Genomic DNA, 18,180 nt, shown 5'->3' with positions numbered 1-18,180 from the left:
CAGGGTGTATTCCAACCCCACCCTAGTGTTCCTGGGTTAAACCTTAGATCCACCACCACCTTACTCCCAGTTTTCTCCGAATGAAATTTGGATCCACCACCACCTCAATCAGAGTGTTCCCAAATTAAACGTTAGATCTACCGATATCTAACTCCCAGGATTCCCGGGATATACTATGAATTTTTGGCAACCTCACTTCCAGGGTTCCCACAGAAACCTTGTACCCACCATCAACTCACTTCAAGGTTTCTAGGATGAACCTTGGCTGAACCATCACCTCACACCCAATATTCTAAAATTAAAGTTTGGATCCATCACCCCCCTCACTCCAAGAGTTCCCAGATTAAACATTGGATCCACCACCCCCTCAGTCCCAGATTTCCCAGATTAAACATTGGATCCACCACCACCCCACTTCCAGAGTTCCCAGATAAACTTGATATCCACCACCCCCTCACTCCCAGAGTTCCCAGATTATACATTGGATCCACCACCACCCCACTTCCAGAGTTCCCAGATAAACTTGATATCCACCACCCCCTCACTCCCAGAGTTCCCAGATTAAACATTGGATCCACCACCACCCCACTTCCAGAGTTCCCAGATAAACTTAGGATCCACCATCACCTCACTCCCAGAGTTCCCAGAATAAATAAAAAAAATAATGGCAACTTCACTTCCAGTGTTCCCATCTTAAACCCAAATTCACCATTACATTATTCCTCTTGTTCCCAGTTTGAACTTGGTATCCACAACCACTTCACTCCCAGTGTTCCTAGAGGATTACTCAAGATTCAATAAATGAATGATGTCAACCAAAATAAAGCATCTCTCTAAAAACAGATCTACAGTAGCATGACATTCCCTGACCCATTTGTCTTTAACCAAAAATAGACTTCACAGCCGAACCAGTCTGAGCGCTCCTGCCCTAACAATGACATTGCTCGCATTCCAGGTAAGTAATTAAACATTTGTGGGAATGTAATAAGTTTCACACCTGATGCAAAGTGGACTTACTGTTCCAATGCATGCAAATAGATTTGCACTGCAGATACAGTGGTTTAGGACGTCTATTGCAATGTATAATTTTGCACCTGAGTATCCATCAGTGAACAGCTGATCACCTCAACAATGATGGAAATATTGTATAATAAATACATATCCGGCGTCATTTAGATAAGGATGGGTTCTGGGTTCTCTCGAGGTTTCTTCCTCATATTGTCTCAGGAGAATTCTTTCTAAGAAGTTTTGCTATTGGTTTGCTCATTAGGGATAAACATATAGGGACTCATTTCTGATTTCAAAACGTATATTCTTTTATTTTTTTTCCTGAAAGCTGATTTGTGACAATGTTCAATTTAGAAAGAAATTGTAATTGAAAAGCTCTCATTCTTTCTCCACTTTCTTTTTCTCTCATTGACAATAATGTTTATAACTTATTACAATTCATATGATGTAGGGGTTTTTGTATTGTATTGGAATTTTATCAAATGAAAAGTGTGTTTTTGTCTATTTAACATTAGAGAAAAAGAATCCCGATGCCGGTGAGTGAACGACTGTTTACTTCTGACAAAGAGTAAAAACAGGAACAAACAACCATTTGAATTAAAAAGTGAGTTCAGTAATGAATTAAAGGTCTATTGACAAAACCATTATTATATATAATAGCAAGATCCATTACACCACTCTAATGCTGACTATTTTTCTATAGAACAGCAATTTTATAAGCTCCCGACGGACAAACGTGACACTATTCCTTACATATGACTCATTAAATGTGTATGAATGTCAATGAACATCTGTGTGAATAGTGATCCCTCTTTCAAACGGGATCTCTATTCGCCAGCACATAAGGATCACGTGGAGATGTCGCAAACTGACTTCCACAGTAGTTTAAAGTCACTGTAACTTAAAGCAAAAGGGGAGGATGTACAGTAAATGATGGAGTCACTGATGAACCTAGGAGAGCTCCAGATGTTAGACATCACCACTACATGTAAAAGTAGTAGCAGGCTACTTCTGGCTCTGTTTCAAAATAGCCCCAGGGCACGTGGATGAAAGCTAGAGCTTTACGAAAGCAGTGGGTTCTTATTATTTTTAATGGACTAGAAGTCTAATGAAGGTCAGCATCTTTTTTAGGAAGGGTTTAATAAAGAGCATTCTTTGAACACTAGATGCCGCCATCTCATAAACTGCCCAGGAACATCAATTACAAGCTTTTCCTAACCTTTATTCTGTTATTAGAAACAAAACGATTAAGATAAACACACACTCTCACTAACAAAGAGCAGAATGAAGGAAAAGATGGCGAGAGTGTGTTTTGAATTCAGGGTCTTAACATCTAATAGGATCAATTATACAATCATTTTATCTATTGATATGGTCCTATTTATTTGTATTCTTGGATACACAGTACAATTATATAACCAAATGTATTCGGACACCAGTATGTCACACCCATGCGTGAGCCTTGTCCAAACTGTAATTGTATAAAAAGTCTTTGCATCACATCACATAGTTCTCTAATAATAATAAAAACAAGAGTAAACTCTACAGTTTACTGTTTGGAGTACTCGAATATACTGTGCAACAACTGGAGAGAAGCTCAACCCCACTTCTGGGATGTACTGAAAAGTTCTGATGAATTCTCTTGAATCTTGAAGAAAGCTTACCCAGAATAGTGGTGGTTATAAATATCAAATATACACTGTAAATACAATATATTAATTATATACATAACTTATTTTGGGACTAAATATTGAATAGGATGCAGAAATCTTTGCATCTGCATATTTTAGATTCTATCAATCAATTAAACAAGTCCTGTCAAACTCATAACGAGACACTGCCATCTTGTGGTGATTAAGAGTATTGTTTAAATTTCACTGCAGAGATAGATGTTTGTCAAAATTGTATTTCCGGAGAAAGAGCAATAAATCATATTTATTGGGGGGGGGAAACACCTGGAAATGTTTTAAGCAAATAAAAAAAAATGTGGTGCACATAGGAAGTTATCACTGTCAAGCTGAAGCTGATTTACAGCTGATTTCTGGCATTTGGGAGACACCCTTATCCAGAGCAACTTACAAATGAGCTGTTGAGGGATAAGGACTTTGCTCAAGGGCCCAGCATTGGCAGCTTGGTGGTGCTGGAATTTATACTTGTGACCTTCCAATCCAGAGTCTAAAGCTTTAATCTCTAAACTACAACCCTCTTGATTAGTCCTCAATATAAGCAAGTGCTTTAATTGTATTCTTGTGTACTGTGGAATATCACTTGTTTATTGATTAGTTTTGTCAATTTATAGCTAAGTGGTGAAATGTCCAGTTTGTCATGTTACATAATAATAATCTGCACTCTGCTAAAGACTTTCCTTGGTGGATATCCAATTACCGTTCTAAGAAGCTGAAACTGGAGACTCCTTCCATAAACATTAAATGCCTTCTTACAGAAAATGTTCAAGTAGTGTTAAAAGTTTTAGCAAACAATTTATTCCGAAACTGTCCTCGCTGATTATTTGGTTTTACAGAAATGATCAGTGGGTGCATCTAGTTACATCTGTGATTTAGGTTATATGCAGAATCACTCAGATCTGCTGTACAGAGCATGTAACCAGAACCAAGAAACGTGTCATGTGCAAAATTCAGATACTGGAATAAAGATAAAAATCATAAATGGATTACATCAGTCAGGGAAAAACACACATAAGAACCTCAAAAACACCACAAATTATGAAACATCACACTTTAATTTGATCATGGGACAAACGCACACATCTCAACAATATTTCCTTAGCTGAATGTGATTTCCCAAGACGATGTACAAACTGCCTGAAAAGATCCTATAAAAATATTAACACCACCACCAATTTCAAACCAATTCTTAAGCCATGACAGACAGGGTTACCAGGGAAAGTGCTAGAGTTTGAAGCCCTTAGAATGAAAAGAAAAAAAAAAAAGACAGACAAACCACACATTGTCCATTCAAAGCCCTGGTTTTGTTACAGTGTACATGATAAAGACCTGCAATCTGTTCTTATTTGACCAAATAACACTTTGTTAATGTGGGGTGGGGTGGGGGGGCTAGAAAAATAATTTAACGTATAGAATTGGATGGCAGAATACACCTGAGAATTAATAGTTCATCTTCCAGCCGGATGTTGCGACGGGAAGCTCACTTCCTTTTGCGTGGGCTTTTGTCAGAGTCTGGCTTCCTCTCGTCCGAGTTCTCCTTCCTGCCTCCTCGGCCGGAGGGACCGCGGTTTTTCTCGGAGTGTTCGGTGTGGTCTCTGGATTTCTTACTCCTCTGTTCGGATGGAGCAGGCCTGGTTTTTACGCCTTCGGTTCTCCTCTTCCGAGAGAACAGGGCTTTGATGAAGAGGATGGATGCCACTGAGGCAAACAGGCTTAAGGTCAGAAGGTGTCCAGAAAGACCCTTGGTCTGGGTTTGGAGCACATTCAGAGCCTGTGAGAGAGGTGTGTCTGAAGCGGGCTGGACTGGGAAGTCCTCCTGAACACACAAACATCAGAGCCAACATAATAAACAGAACTTGAACATCAAAACAGGATACAATAAATATAGAAGTATAAACTTATTTTTCTGAAAAAGAAGTGGGTCAGAAAATGATATTTCTATTGTAAAAACTTAGTGACTTGGTGCGTGATTAATTGCTGGCAGGGTGAAATAACTCTAGGGTGGTAACACTGACCTCACTTCCTGTTATGCCTCATCACCCCATCACGCCCAAACGTTATTATTCTGTACATATTGAAAACTCATTACGATCAGGATGAATACGATACCTTAAGTCCAGCCTCACTCAGCAACTCTTCAAGTGCAGGGTCCCCCAAGTGCACTGTGGGAAAGTAGTCCCTCACATACTGCCGTTTCCACCACGTTAGCGCTTCTGTTTTGCTGTACAACACAACAATAGATGTCTTTGAGTACAAAACTGGACTCATCAGAAAAAGAAAAAAAGAGGGCTTCCAGTCAGTTTCATTAAATCAACATGCTGGGAGGCAGCAGGTGCATCCTTTTTGTTTTTATATCACATGACCTTCAAGTAAAATTCTTCTCTCCACATATTCCAGGTTAATAAGAAGGAACCAGAGCACAGCCATGATACACACCCCCAAAGCAAAAAGAGCCCATGCTTGAGGTCCCACCAATGCATGGCCTTTAACGCTCAATCTCACCCAGAGCCCGAACTATTGTACCCCTTGTGTACTTCAATATGCATGCTGAATGTGAAGGTGAGAACGTGGTGCTCTACTCACCCGTTTTCAGAAGTTTGGGTGAAATGGTAGTGGTAGACCTTAGCTCTGATAAAAGCTGGAGGTTTGGAGCTGAAGGGATACTGAGCTTTATCCACCTGCAGCAGATTCACCACTGTAGCAGAGTAAAAAAAACACACACTGTTGATGGAAAATAATTGGCTTTGAGCTAAAAGCAACGCTGCTTCATGCTGGACCACATCTCACTTCTTCTTCTCTAGTATTTGACTAACAGCACTCCCTCTAGTGTTTAATTACTTTATTAATTACTAGTTGTGTTATTTTCTTTTTTAGGTTTATTGATCCAAAATGTTTTTTTCTTCTATATCTTCGTGTGATGTTCGGCACATTGTGTCTTCGAAATGTTATGAGGAATCTGTTTACGACTACAATATAAATATAAAAAATAATAATAATAATAATAAAAAAAAAAAAACACAATATTGCACACCCCTAGTCAATACTATTACATTTATTATTTTATTATATATATATATAAAAAGAAAAAAAATTCACAACATAAATTAAAACGGTATACCCGTGCACAAGATTCTACTTTTCAGAGACAAAAAAAACATGAATCATGTGCATTGTGGCATAGAAATATAAGTGAACTAAACTCCATTAGTCTGCGATAAGAGTTTGATGATAAGATCTGACTTATAGAGCGTGTGGTAGCGTCTGTGTGGACTTACCGTCCTGGTTGCCCTCCAACAGGCGCTGGATCAAGCCTGTAAACCAGAGATTCTGGTCATGCATTTCTAGAGCAGCTTCCCACAGCTTCCAGTCTAGGCGTGGCTCATAAGGCCCAAGCACTGCAGGAACTGCACTCGTAACACCGGGCTTATACATGGAGCTTATCTCCTGTAAGACATATATAGGCAGATTTAAGAGTGAACAGAAAAGACACAGAGCTGGTCATATCATGACTACTGGGAATTAAAGAAAACCTAAAAAAGGAATCTAGCCAAAAAGCAGCTTTGGACAAGTATGTCAAAAAATGAAGTGATCTAGTTGATTTGTGAACCACAATAACAAATGTTTTCCATAAAAATATTTTACAAGAAGTTGAATTTCCTGATGTCACTCAGACTGATAAACAGGTATATTTTTAACAATGCAAAGGAGTCATTAAGTCCTTACTTTACAAGTATAAGCAAGTCAAACTCTTTCAGCCCAAAATATCGTCTCAGGTCAAGAATTAAGTGACTATTTACGAGCTTTAATATGCCCGAGGCTTTTCTACCATCGTAACGCTGTCAACATGCATCAATTGCAATTTTTTATCAAACTGTCCAATCAGCTGTCTGACAGCTGTGCTCATGCATATTTAAAATTCTTTAAACCCTAAAAGACGAAAGCAGAAGATTTATTGAGTGATCTAAAGAGGCTGTTACCGCCCATGTTTTCTTATCCGCGCTGCCTTCGATGACGATCTCGGGTCGTCCTGCAGGAGGAATCATTCTGTGCTGAATGCCGTATGAACTGACGAGATGAAACTTCTCTACAGCTTCAAAGGCTTCCCTCACCTCGGGTAAGAGCTTACTGCTGGACATTCCTGCCAGCGCAGTGTACGGGACCTTGAGACACACAAACACAAGATAAATATATATTTATTAGTAAATAGCAGGTTAGCGTTTGAACGGTAGAAACAATAATTTAGTATTTTTTGCTGTCTTTTTTTTACCTCCTTTTTTTCCTTAATGCCATGGCAACTTCTCTGGCTACGTTCATGGTGAAAGTCAGGTTTAGATAAAAAAAAAATCAAACTAAAAAGTGTTCCAGTTTTTTCTAAAAACCTTACGACTAAATTTGGATTAACTAGAATAAAAGAGATTAAAAAGATTCTCAAAGAGGTCGAAGTATTAAAGTCCAGCTAAATATGTTTAATGGACATTGGGTTCTGACAGGATGGACCCTTTTTAGGATTTTTCGTGTCTGAAAATTAAGACACCTCTGACCAGATATTGAGGAAATCTAGAAAAAAAATACAGAACCAAAATGTGTGGTTACAGTAAATACTGTGCACAAGAAGTACACTTAAAGGATGCATATGAAGAATAGTGCACATAAAAGCAAAGTATATTTTCTTTGATGATTCTATTCTAGTTCCATAATTATTTTTTTTTTAAGAAATGATAAAGGTTTAAATCGGACATGAAGCTTGAAGGAAAAGATAATCTGTATTAGTTACGATATCACGCTACCTGCTTTTAGTGTTCTTTCTATTGAAAAATATTATGTACAGCAATTAATTTTAAAAAAGTGTATACGTGAAAGTTTCTAATATCAAAAATTCAGCTGAAACAAATGAGTGTGAGTCAAGAAAAAAATCCAGGGATAGAGGGATAGTTAAGCTGAGAAACGATGAGGAGAAAGAGTAACGGATGGATGGATACAGGGAGAGATAGCTCTCGAGAAAGAGTAACGGATGGATGAATACAGGGAGGGATAGCTCTCGAGAAAGAGTAACGGATGGATGGATACAGGAGGGATAGCTCGAGAAAGAGTAACGGATAGATGGATAGCTCTCGAGAAAGAGTAACGGATGGATGGATACAGGGAGGGATAGCTCTCGAGAAAGAGTAACGGATGGATGGATACAGGGAGGGATAGCTCTCGAGAAAGAGTAACGGATAGATGGATAGCTCTCGAGAAAGAGTAACGGATGGATGGATACAGGGAGGGATCGCTCTCGAGAAAGAGTAACGGATGGATGGATACAGGAAAATAGGGAAGAAATAGATGGAAAGATCCATTCATCATTACGCTGAGATGGGAATTACTGTTGTGAAATGTGGGAAGGGATCATGGCCACAAATTTAAAAAAATATACATAAAACAAAATGAACACTGGTATGTTTTAAGATTTACATATATTTCTGAATGGTTACGCACAAGGCTGATGGTGAAAACCCCTAAAGTGGCGGCAGTGAACGTGGCCCACTGGATGAGCGCCCACAGCTTGGCCAGGATTCCTCGTACATACCAGCACCTAAAAAAAAAAAAAAAAAATCACAGAGCGAAGAGATGTCTGCAATTACTATACAATTCTTACAACCCCCATGATCAGCTTTACAGTTATTTTTTACACTTACTTAAGCAGGGCAGCTACAACTTCCCAAGTCAGAGAAAGCACTCCGATCCAAATGCTAGGAACCTGGATCTGGCTCACAAACTCGTTAAAGCTTTTTTGGGAAAAAGCTGTAAGGAAGAAAAGCAGAAAAAAGATTTACAGGAGTTAAACACTTCAGGGTATGTTGGGTTCACCACTGCTCAGGGATAGACAGATCCTTTTACCTGCTTAGATCTGTACAGATGGGTTGAATGCTGTTGTGGTGGACAAACTAAGCTGGATAAAGAAGGATGATAGAACAAGGTGTTCGAGCAGGAAAAACTATTCTACTCTCCCTCTGGTCTTATAGATAGATAGAACTTTACAGCATTTCTTGCTGTGTACATGTGCTATGGAATGGCGGTCATTTTACAAATGATAAAGGTTTAAATCAAACCTTAATGCTAATCTGTAATTCATTTAGATTGTGTTCTTCCTTATTCAGTCATTGCTTTTACCAATAGCACCCCAGTCACCATATGTATTTTATTTACTGCCTATCCGACAAGCTGGGTTTGCTCAAAAGCAGACCAAAACAGCTAATATCGTCCCGACCGTGAGAGGTATTTCCACCCTTTGCCTTTAATAGGCATTTATGAAGATTTGGTCAAATTTGGCTTCTATTTTACAGGCATTTTAAACTTTTTTTTCTGCCTCTTGTTTCACATTGTGGTCTTGCTGCAGGATTTTCAGAATTTGCTTTTAAACAAACTGCACATCAGCACATTTTTCTTCACCCCTCAACATAGACAATTGAGGCGACAAAAACTTTTGCACTGTAGCTTATTTTAATTTGAGAAGAAACTCAACGTGTATTATGGCATCCGTGGGAAAAGCTCACCAGGGAATATGTAATTCTGATTTTTACTCACTCGGTTTAGACGTCACAATCTTCTTTCCCCAATCGATCTCCAGCTTGAAGAACTTTATTACACTGAAAATAATAAGGAGGTGGACAGCCAGTCTGAAGAGAAAGCTCAGACTTGAGAGCAAAAACTGGCCCCAAGCTAAAAAGACACACAGAGAGGGAGAAAGAAAACTAAAATGTATTGCAGTGGAATTGCAAATCCAGCACTTATCATTAACCACACACATTTTTATCTAGTTAGCAAATTCAGTCAAGTACACGCTTCATTCAAAGTCAAATCGTACTCTTAGTCTTGGGCTTTTTCTTGGGGACTGGTGTGCAGTCGAACACCTCGTCGTCCAGCAGAGAGAAACTCAGTGCAATGGTCAGCAGGTGGAACAGACTGCAGCCACCCAAGAGAATGTTACACAGCTGGAGAACCACCTGGAATACACACGTGCACAGAAAATAGAATGACATGACACAGAATGGCCAAAAATAACTTAGAACTACCCAAGATTCCTTATTAAGCAAGAAATAAATCCTTATATAATGTCATTTTGCCACTGATGATGTTTGTATTAATTAATTATATTACATCATACTTTTATCCATTTATAGTAACAATTTGTTTAAAATGTGTAGCTTGTATGACGTACTAGTATGGAAAAGGCGTTGATTCTTAATCCACGAACAGGAATGAAGAACATAAGGAGAGGAACGGCAATCTCAACTGCCAATATGCAAACTGCACCGAGCCTCGACAGCCAATTAGGAAGCTGATAGGCGTACCAGGCCAAGGGGGTGGGGCTTGCTTGGGTGTCATAATAGCGACTCAGTGCTGCAAAATAAACAAGTGAATCGCTCGAAAACGTTCTGAAAACAACAATTTAGCCATATCTTGGGATTTTTTTTTTAGTTCGCCAAATACACCACACCTGTGAGGTCCCACCAGCATGGGTCACCACTGGCCAGCTTGCTCACTCCAGTGCAAAGCACAAGTCTGAAGAGCAACCAGCGGGTCAACCAGAAGGTCACAGAATCATGAGGAGCACTGGAGCGTCGCAGGAAACCACACGGAGCGACCAGGAAAGCGAGGAAACCTGCCTCCAAGAGAAGGCTGTCCCTAAAAAAAATGAGAACATCCTTTGTGAGGTAAAATTAAACCATTATGGAAAACCTTCATGTGAGAAACATGGTTTCTAGGTACTTAAAAAGAAATTGGATTAAGGTAATGTTAAGCTTAATGTGACACTCCGGTGAAAGTGAAGTGACAGCACATCTGTCCATACAGTCCACTATTACAATTCACTCAGATCATGTAAAGCACTCACCACTCTGAGGTAAGAAAATCCCCCCCAACCTGCAAAAGAACAATCGTCAATTAGTGAACTGTGAATGCGACATGGCTAATCAATTTTTCCCTAAAAACATGACTGAGGATCAGCCCAGACATTCAGGTCAGCAGAATTCACTTCCTCCTCGTGTGCAGTTATGCACCACCAATCACCTGAGAAACGTGGGTTATGCATGTCATGCAGATATACACCTGTGCATGCTTTTGCATTAACACAGCAGTGTTACACAATCACACTTTGTGTGGATTATCTTTGTTAGATTATCAACATGTTACCACAGTTTCTGCCATAAGTTGAAAAAAATAATAAAATGCCATAAAAGTTGTTATTGTAAAAGTTATTTAAAAAGAAGCAGCGCTGGGGTACAACACAATAAAAGTTACAGCAAATTATATTCCTGAATTACTGTGAACACAAGGACCAAAACAATAGTGACCAAAAAATATATATATTTAATACACCCAAATCATGGTAGATAGAAAGTTCTGCATCGTGATACACATATCTATGTTCATATTTAATGGATTATAAACAGGAAAGGGTGTATGAACAGAAACCTACAGTGTACAGGGAAAGATAAAGCACCCAAAGGCACAGGTAAACCAGACTGTCTCTCAGGCCACTCAGCAGCACAGCTCCAAGGCTTAGCAGCCCCCCCAGGAGGCAGATGAGCTCCAGACCCTGCTGAGGACCGATGCCCAGGGATGGAGCCAGCCACAGGAGGGACGGGGTCTCCTGCAGCTTCTCCAGGAGAGGTGTTTCTGCTCTGGGTAAATGCACGGGCTTTACACCATTCTCCCCATATAAACCTGCACACACATGTGAAGTCACCTTAATGTATGTACATCACATGGCATAGAATGCTCAAATTTTCAATAACAGTCAAAACAACAAAAAGATTTGTGGGATCAGTTTGTTTGCATCAGTAAATTAAGTAAATTTCAACTCTCGCAAGCTTTCTAATAAAACACTTTAATGTTATGTATTAAAATGTGCTAAAAACAATTATTTAAATGTTTGTTTTTTACATTAAAAATGAATTCTTAAATGCGTTTGCAGTTATTTTTGTTCGTATACCTACATATGCACATTTCTAATTATTATATTTGGTTCTGTTTCACAGTAGTCTAATGGAAACCAATGCAACCGAGAACAGGCAATTACTAAGGATGTCGAAAAACACCACATACTCCTGGAGGATCGCTGTGGCACCCTCGTGGTTGAATAAGAACATATTCCACAAGCACAAAATCTAGTGGAACATCTTCCCAGAAGAGTGGAGCTTATTTAACAGCCAATATATATTTCAATCAATATTACAGTCCTCTGACTCTGCTAAGCCAATCAGACATTTCCGCATCTCTAATGTAATTAATATTCAGTACCGTTCCATCCAATGAGGTTCATCTGGTCAAAAAAAATTTTTAATGTTAAGGTCCACATTTCCAACCAAACACATTCAGAACTTATAAGTATGAAAACTATCGAACAACATACCTGATAACCCCATTTTGAAAATGTCATCACACATTTTGCTTTCCTGCAGTCACATTCCTCGAGTTAATCTCAGGCGAGGTTGTGCATAACAAGTGTGTACGTTTTTCAGGTTGCTTACAGAGCAAGAATATACACGATGGTGTATGGGTTGTAGTTTTCCCTTTATCTGGCCAACATACCTCGAGCTACTTCACCTTTGCAGATTTAACTGCAAACATTTTCTGAATTATTCATTGTCTATTACGGTAAAAAAAAAACGCAATAATGATCTGGATGATGGTATTGTATAGCTAGATTAGATCAATAGACTTGGCTCATGGTGAATTCAAACCCTGTCTTTGCATTTTGGTTCTCCCAAACATTTAACACACCTAAACCAAATATCTGGCGTTCATGACTGCTTAATAGAAGTCATTTTTATCGCCGTCATGAGAGATAGCGAAAAAACATGGGCTTTCTGAAGTCCCTGATGAGCACTTTGACCACACAGACTGCCCTATCCCATTACTCTGATTTCTCCCATGGACATTATAACTTCCTATGATTTCAGACTTCCTCTGCATTAATAATTCACCACAGAAAAGGAAATGTGCACAATGGTAACGATCAAGGCTTACAACCTCAGCCGTGTTGTAAACGTTGCTGGATATACAACAACCAAGCTTAGTCGAACGTGCTGCGACTTGTTGATGACAGAACCAGCAACAAGAAGTCGGTTTGCAATTCTACATAATGAAGCTTAGTGCTTCCTGTTAGAACAACTATACTGATATTTCATTCATTAATAATGTCTTCTCCCAGCTGCTTTTTTTTGCACTGTACATACATGCATTCATCAGAGGTGTAAAGAGAACCCGAAAATCATACCCGAGTACCTTACTGCAAAACTTACTCCATTAAAAGTTCAAAAAGTTACCGATTCTAACATGACTGGAGTAGAAGTCTTAGAACATCTGATTTCATCAGCACTTGAGTATTTTACTCATATTATACGAAAGCTCAAAGATGCACTAGTCCTTAACACCAGGACACATCATGGTGAAAAGCCCAAAACAGTTCATTCGTGAGGTTTTATTTCCTTTAAATAAAAAAAAGATCAAATTGCACACCTCAACATTAAATTAACCATCAACACAATCTCAACATGCCAGAATGAAACAAAGATCAAATAAGTTGGTCAAAAAAGAAAAAGAAAAGGCGGCGAAGTAGGAAAGCAATCCCTAAAAAAGTTATTAACAAAAGTAATTACCATATAATGAAACAAAGTAGAAGAATCAGTAGTAGATAAAAAAAAAAACTTATTAATAATTAGAAATTTAATAAAACTCAAATATTCAGAGCTGACTGATTGGTAATAATCATTATCAATTAAAATATTGTGAAGTAAAAAAAACACACATACTAAATCATAAAAGTTGTTGAGTAGAGAGTGAAAGTTGCTTATAGCTTTGGTCGATTTGAAGCAGAAAGTAGTTATAAAAAAAAAATGTAAGTACAGTAACGAAGTACATTTACTAATATTTTACACGACTGGCATACACTATATGGACAAAAGATTCGCCTGAACAATCGCATCCTTTTGTCTTATTACTTATCGGCAAAATAACAGAAAATTGAGAATTTTTTTTTCAATATCGCACAACCCTAGTATTGACAAGATACAAGAAGCAGTGATTTGAACTTGTACAAGAATAATGCAGATAATGTTCATTTGCCACGAGAAATTGTTGTGTACATAATGTAATTAATAAATTAATACTTTCTTCGTATAACATTAACTACACAATTAAAATTTCTTCAGCTTCTCCCATTAGGGGTCGCCACAGCCGATCATCCGTATTTATCCGGGCTTGGGACCGGCACTAAGGGCTTGTGCAACCCTGATGGCTGGGTTCGGTTCCCTGACCGGGAATCGAACCTGGACCATGGCGGTGAGAGCGCCGAATCCTAACCACTAGGGAACCTAACACAACATTAACTACACAATCTAGCTGCTTAATAATATCAGATTGTATATTTGTGAGTCAGAGCGCATGCTATTTCACAAATCAGGCCAGGGGGAAGGCATTTCTTTAAACCAAACGTCTTTAAATATTCTTCAGTGATTCCTATGATCCCACAGCAGTATTAACCATATAACCTATTTTGTGTAGGCTATTTTTGTGATCTTGTGCCATTATCCACACTTGTGATGGTCAGTGCACATGCACAATAATAACAAGCCAGTTTGCTCTTTATTGTACAAACATGCCTTGAACTGCTCATTTTGCTCAATGAGACATTTACAGTGGGCAAGCTTCAGCTCTCAAACAAACACAGATTTAATCGTAGAAATGTTTTGAATTATTAATAGTATATGATGGTTCTGGATGATGGGACTGTGTAGCTAGAGCTTAGGCAGTGTTGTGAGTCTAGATTTTGGACTTGGTGAATTCATACCGAATTCAATCTTGGTCAAAAGGATTTTTAGATCTTTTTTTAATCTTCTCAACACCTAAACCAAACATCCTGTCTTCAGAAATGCTTAGAGGTCATGTGAATGCTTTGTTTCATGAAAGACATGGGCCTTCTGGGGTCCTTGAGGAGCACTTTGACCACACAGACTGCTCTAACCCATTACTCCAATTTCTCCCATGGTTATCATAACTTCCAACAATTTCCGACTTTCTCTTCATCAATAATTCACCAAGGAAAGGAAATGCGCACGATGTTAACGATCAGGAATTCCGACTTCCTCAGTGCCGTTAATGTTGCGGGAATACAGCAACCAAGCTCAGTAGAACATGTAGCGACTCACTCATGACACAACCAGCAACAAGATGTATTTGGAATCAAACATAATTAAGCTCAGTGCTTCCTGTTAGAACGCTAACAACTTTACTGAAGTTTCTTTCATTTGTAGCCAAAAGTTTGTGGACAACCCAACAATTACATCCATACGTCATGATGAATCTTTTCTTACTGATTTAGTCCTCACTGCTTGCTCTTATAATAATCTCCACTCTTCTGGGAAGGCTTTACACTAAATTTTTTAAGTCTGCCTGTGGTGCAAAGTGATCAGACTATTCTTGAGGTCAGTAGATCTCTGTGCACAGATGCCCCACAATGCTGGAAAAGGTTTGGGCCTTTTCTGTTCAGTGAATTAAACGGTAAATGTTACAGCATACAGACACGTCTTATACAAGTACCAAAAAGACTTTTGCAGCAACAGATTGAAAAACAAAAATACAAGTGGGATGGTCAGCCATGCGTGAACTATTTTGGCGATATCGTGTGTGTGTGTGTGTGTGTGTGTAAAAAAAACATAGCAATACTATTGGCAATGGCATCTTTAAGACTTGTATTTTTAAACGAGATATAAGGACTGGAGATGCAATCTGAACTTGGGCAGGAATTGTGATAGTGGGAAAGTTTGCAATTACACACTTGCGGGTGTGTACATTATCACAAATCAGTGTGCATCAGATACCTCGCAGTAAAAAGGCTGCATGATTGAAACCTGCTGGAAATTATATGATATAATAAATGATGGAGAAAAAAAATCTTTAACTTCAACAGAATTAAAAATACACCTACATATACATACATATATATATATATATATATACACACACACACACACACACGTATATATACGTATGTGTGTGTGTGTGTGTGTGTGTGTGTGTAATACATACACACATACATACATGTGTGTAGCCCGACCCTAGACCAAATTTTCCACCCTGTCCCCCCTCCCCAACGCTCGAGGATGACGTCATCGTCCATTCTCAATGATGACGGGTCATTTTGCTAGGCGCGCGTGCAGTTTTGCATTAGAGGTCGCAGGCGCTGGGGTTTGTAGTCCATTTTATGATACGGAATCAGATTTATAACGCGACTGGCTGTTTAGACGAAAAGCACGCTTTCTAATTCGGTTTTATTCCATCCCGCTTTCATTTCTGCAGACTGGAATGCGGGTGGAAAAAACTAGAAAACAATCAATTACAGAAACGCCATACTGCTCGATGCACTGTTGCACGCACGAGAGGAGTGAATGAGTCAAACTCACGCACTTCCACCCAACAGCAGCACAATCAGGACACGCGGTGTGAGTGAACGAGCGCCGCCGCCGCCGCCCAAAACCCCGGAAAAAAAACTGCCTTCGTGCACAACAGAGTCTCACTTCCTACCTGGTATCTGGATGTAGAGAGACGCGAAGGCGAATAAATAAATGCCCGCGATGCTCCACAGAAACATCTGACTCGGAACCGGCACTCCCCCCATTTGTGCGAAAATAATGCTTAAACCCCGGGACGAGTTTTTCCGAAAGAAAGAGAGACGTGGATTTCTTCTCTTTTTTTCTCTCTCTGTTTCGGCGCGTGAGCGGGAAGTCGCGTTTGGAGTGGCGTGGAAGCGCGTGGGTGGGGTTTATTCGGCACATGGAGCACATGCGCGTGCAGCACGAGCAGCAGCAGTGCCACGCCGATGTCTGGTCGTCTGGAAACTAAAAAAAAAAACAACAACTTCGAGCTCAAAACCGGTGTTTGATAAGAATCTTTGGCGAATACAACATATTTAATAATACTGTGTGTGCAGTCAAGGGCGTGGTTTAATGGGATATTGATTCCCACCATAGCCTAAAGAATGACTACACGAATTTCCCACTTTTAAGGGAATACATTGATCAAGCAGAACAATATGACCACCTGTCTAATCTTGTGTTGGTCCCCCTTTCGCTGCTAAAACAGTCCTGACCCATCGAGCATGATCATCTTAACAGAAGCTCATCTGTTGGATCGGACCACAGAGACCAGTCTTCACTCCACACGTGCAACAATAAGCCTCATGACCCTGTCCGTTCAACACTGTTCTTCCTTGAATCACTTTTGATGGATACTGGACCATTGCAGACCAGGAACATCCCACACGAGCTGCAGTGTTGAAGATGCTCTGACCCAGTCGTCTAGCCATTGCCACAATTTGGTCCTTGTCAAACTCACTCAAATCTTAACACGTTGCCCATTTCTTTCTGCTTTTAACACCAAACTTTGAAGATAAAATATTCCCTTGCTGCCTAATATATTTACTTCATTCGTACATTCGCTTCAACAGTCATAATGATACGCCTGATCGCTGTATATGATTTGTAGTTCAGTGTCAAGATGGTTTCAATCAAGAGAAGAACGTGCACACAGACTTTTTTTTTTTACATTCAATTTATTTACTGATCCACATCCCTTATTTACACACCAATCATCTACTCTTCAGTCAATGTAACTTCATTTAGACTGTTTGCAAAGTAATGGAGAGTGTGTTAGAGAAGTGAAGAAAAGAGTGCAGGCAGGGTGGAGTGGGTGGAGAAGAGCGATAGCAGAAGTGATTTGTGATAGAAAAGTATCTGTGTGAGTGAAAGGGAAAGTTTATAGGAATGTGGTGAGACCTGCGATGTTGTATGGTTTAGAGGTGGAGCTGGAGGTAGCAGAGCTGAAGATGTTGAGGTTTTCGTTGGGAGTGACGACGATGGAAATGAGTTTATTAGAGGGACAGTGCATGTAGGACGTTTTGTAGAAAAGGTGAGGGAGGTGCAATTCAGATGGTTTGGACATGTGCAGAGGAGGGACTTGGGGTATATCAATAGGAGAATGATGAAGATGGAGCCACCAGGAAAGAGAAAAAGAGGAAGGCCAAGAAGGAGGTTCATGAATGTGGTGACGGAAGACATGCAGGTGGTTGGTTTGAAAGAGGCAGATGTAGAGGACAGAGGGGTATGGAGACGGATCCACTGTAGTGACCTCTAATGGGAGCAGCTGAAAAAAGAAGAAGCTGCTCTAGATGTCATCAAAAGTATTGTGGTGATTCTGATGTTTCAATCAGGAGTTGAAGCCAAGGAGACCGAACAACTTTGTACCGAATGTAAAGCAAGATTTCACTGTCATACCTTCACTGTCTGATGATGGACAGAACTGCTAATCAGTAATGTTAATCATCAACAAGCAAGTTTAGCTTGCTAACAAACACTCAGCCCTATCTACCGCAATGAACTTGGGCTGAAGCGATTCCTCAAGTAATTCAATAAAAATTAATTGAGGCAAAGCTTTGTTTAGTCTA

At 39.5% G+C, this 18,180-nt stretch overlaps 1 protein-coding gene across 1 annotated transcript; it reads right to left on the bottom strand.

The window, feature by feature from the left end:
* Nucleotides 1-3,729: 3,729 nt before the first annotated feature.
* On the bottom strand, nt 3,730-16,522 carry lmf2b (lipase maturation factor 2b). Its single transcript, XM_046873962.1, has 14 exons — nt 16,263-16,522; nt 11,155-11,402; nt 10,570-10,598; nt 10,174-10,361; nt 9,895-10,076; nt 9,541-9,679; nt 9,261-9,395; nt 8,372-8,477; nt 8,172-8,268; nt 6,671-6,853; nt 5,969-6,137; nt 5,277-5,388; nt 4,803-4,914; nt 3,730-4,509 (listed from the first exon to the last, which is right to left on the bottom strand). Exons 1-14 carry the CDS (start codon nt 16,354-16,356, stop codon nt 4,174-4,176), a joined length of 2,130 nt encoding a protein of 709 aa, XP_046729918.1. The 5' UTR covers nt 16,357-16,522; the 3' UTR covers nt 3,730-4,173.
* Between the last annotated feature and the right edge of the window lie 1,658 nt (nt 16,523-18,180).

The sequence above is a fragment of the Silurus meridionalis genome, chromosome 18 (genome assembly GCF_014805685.1).
Source record: "Silurus meridionalis isolate SWU-2019-XX chromosome 18, ASM1480568v1, whole genome shotgun sequence".
Lineage (NCBI taxonomy): Eukaryota > Metazoa > Chordata > Actinopteri > Siluriformes > Siluridae > Silurus > Silurus meridionalis.
This window is presented reverse-complemented; position numbering and strand designations above follow the sequence as displayed.

Excerpts from the sequence above, each read along its gene's own strand:
- lmf2b (XM_046873962.1), bottom strand. The coding sequence starts at position 16,356 with ATGGGGGGAGTGCCGGTTCCGAGTCAGATGTTTCTGTGGAGCATCGCG. Across the intron at positions 9,680-9,894 it reads TCAACGCCTTTTCCATACTA|GTGGTTCTCCAGCTGTGTAA; the intron begins GTACGTCATACA and ends TGTGTATTCCAG. Across the intron at positions 6,854-8,171 it reads GGGTTTTCACCATCAGCCTT|GTCCCGTACACTGCGCTGGC; the intron begins GTGCGTAACCAT and ends GTGTGTCTCAAG.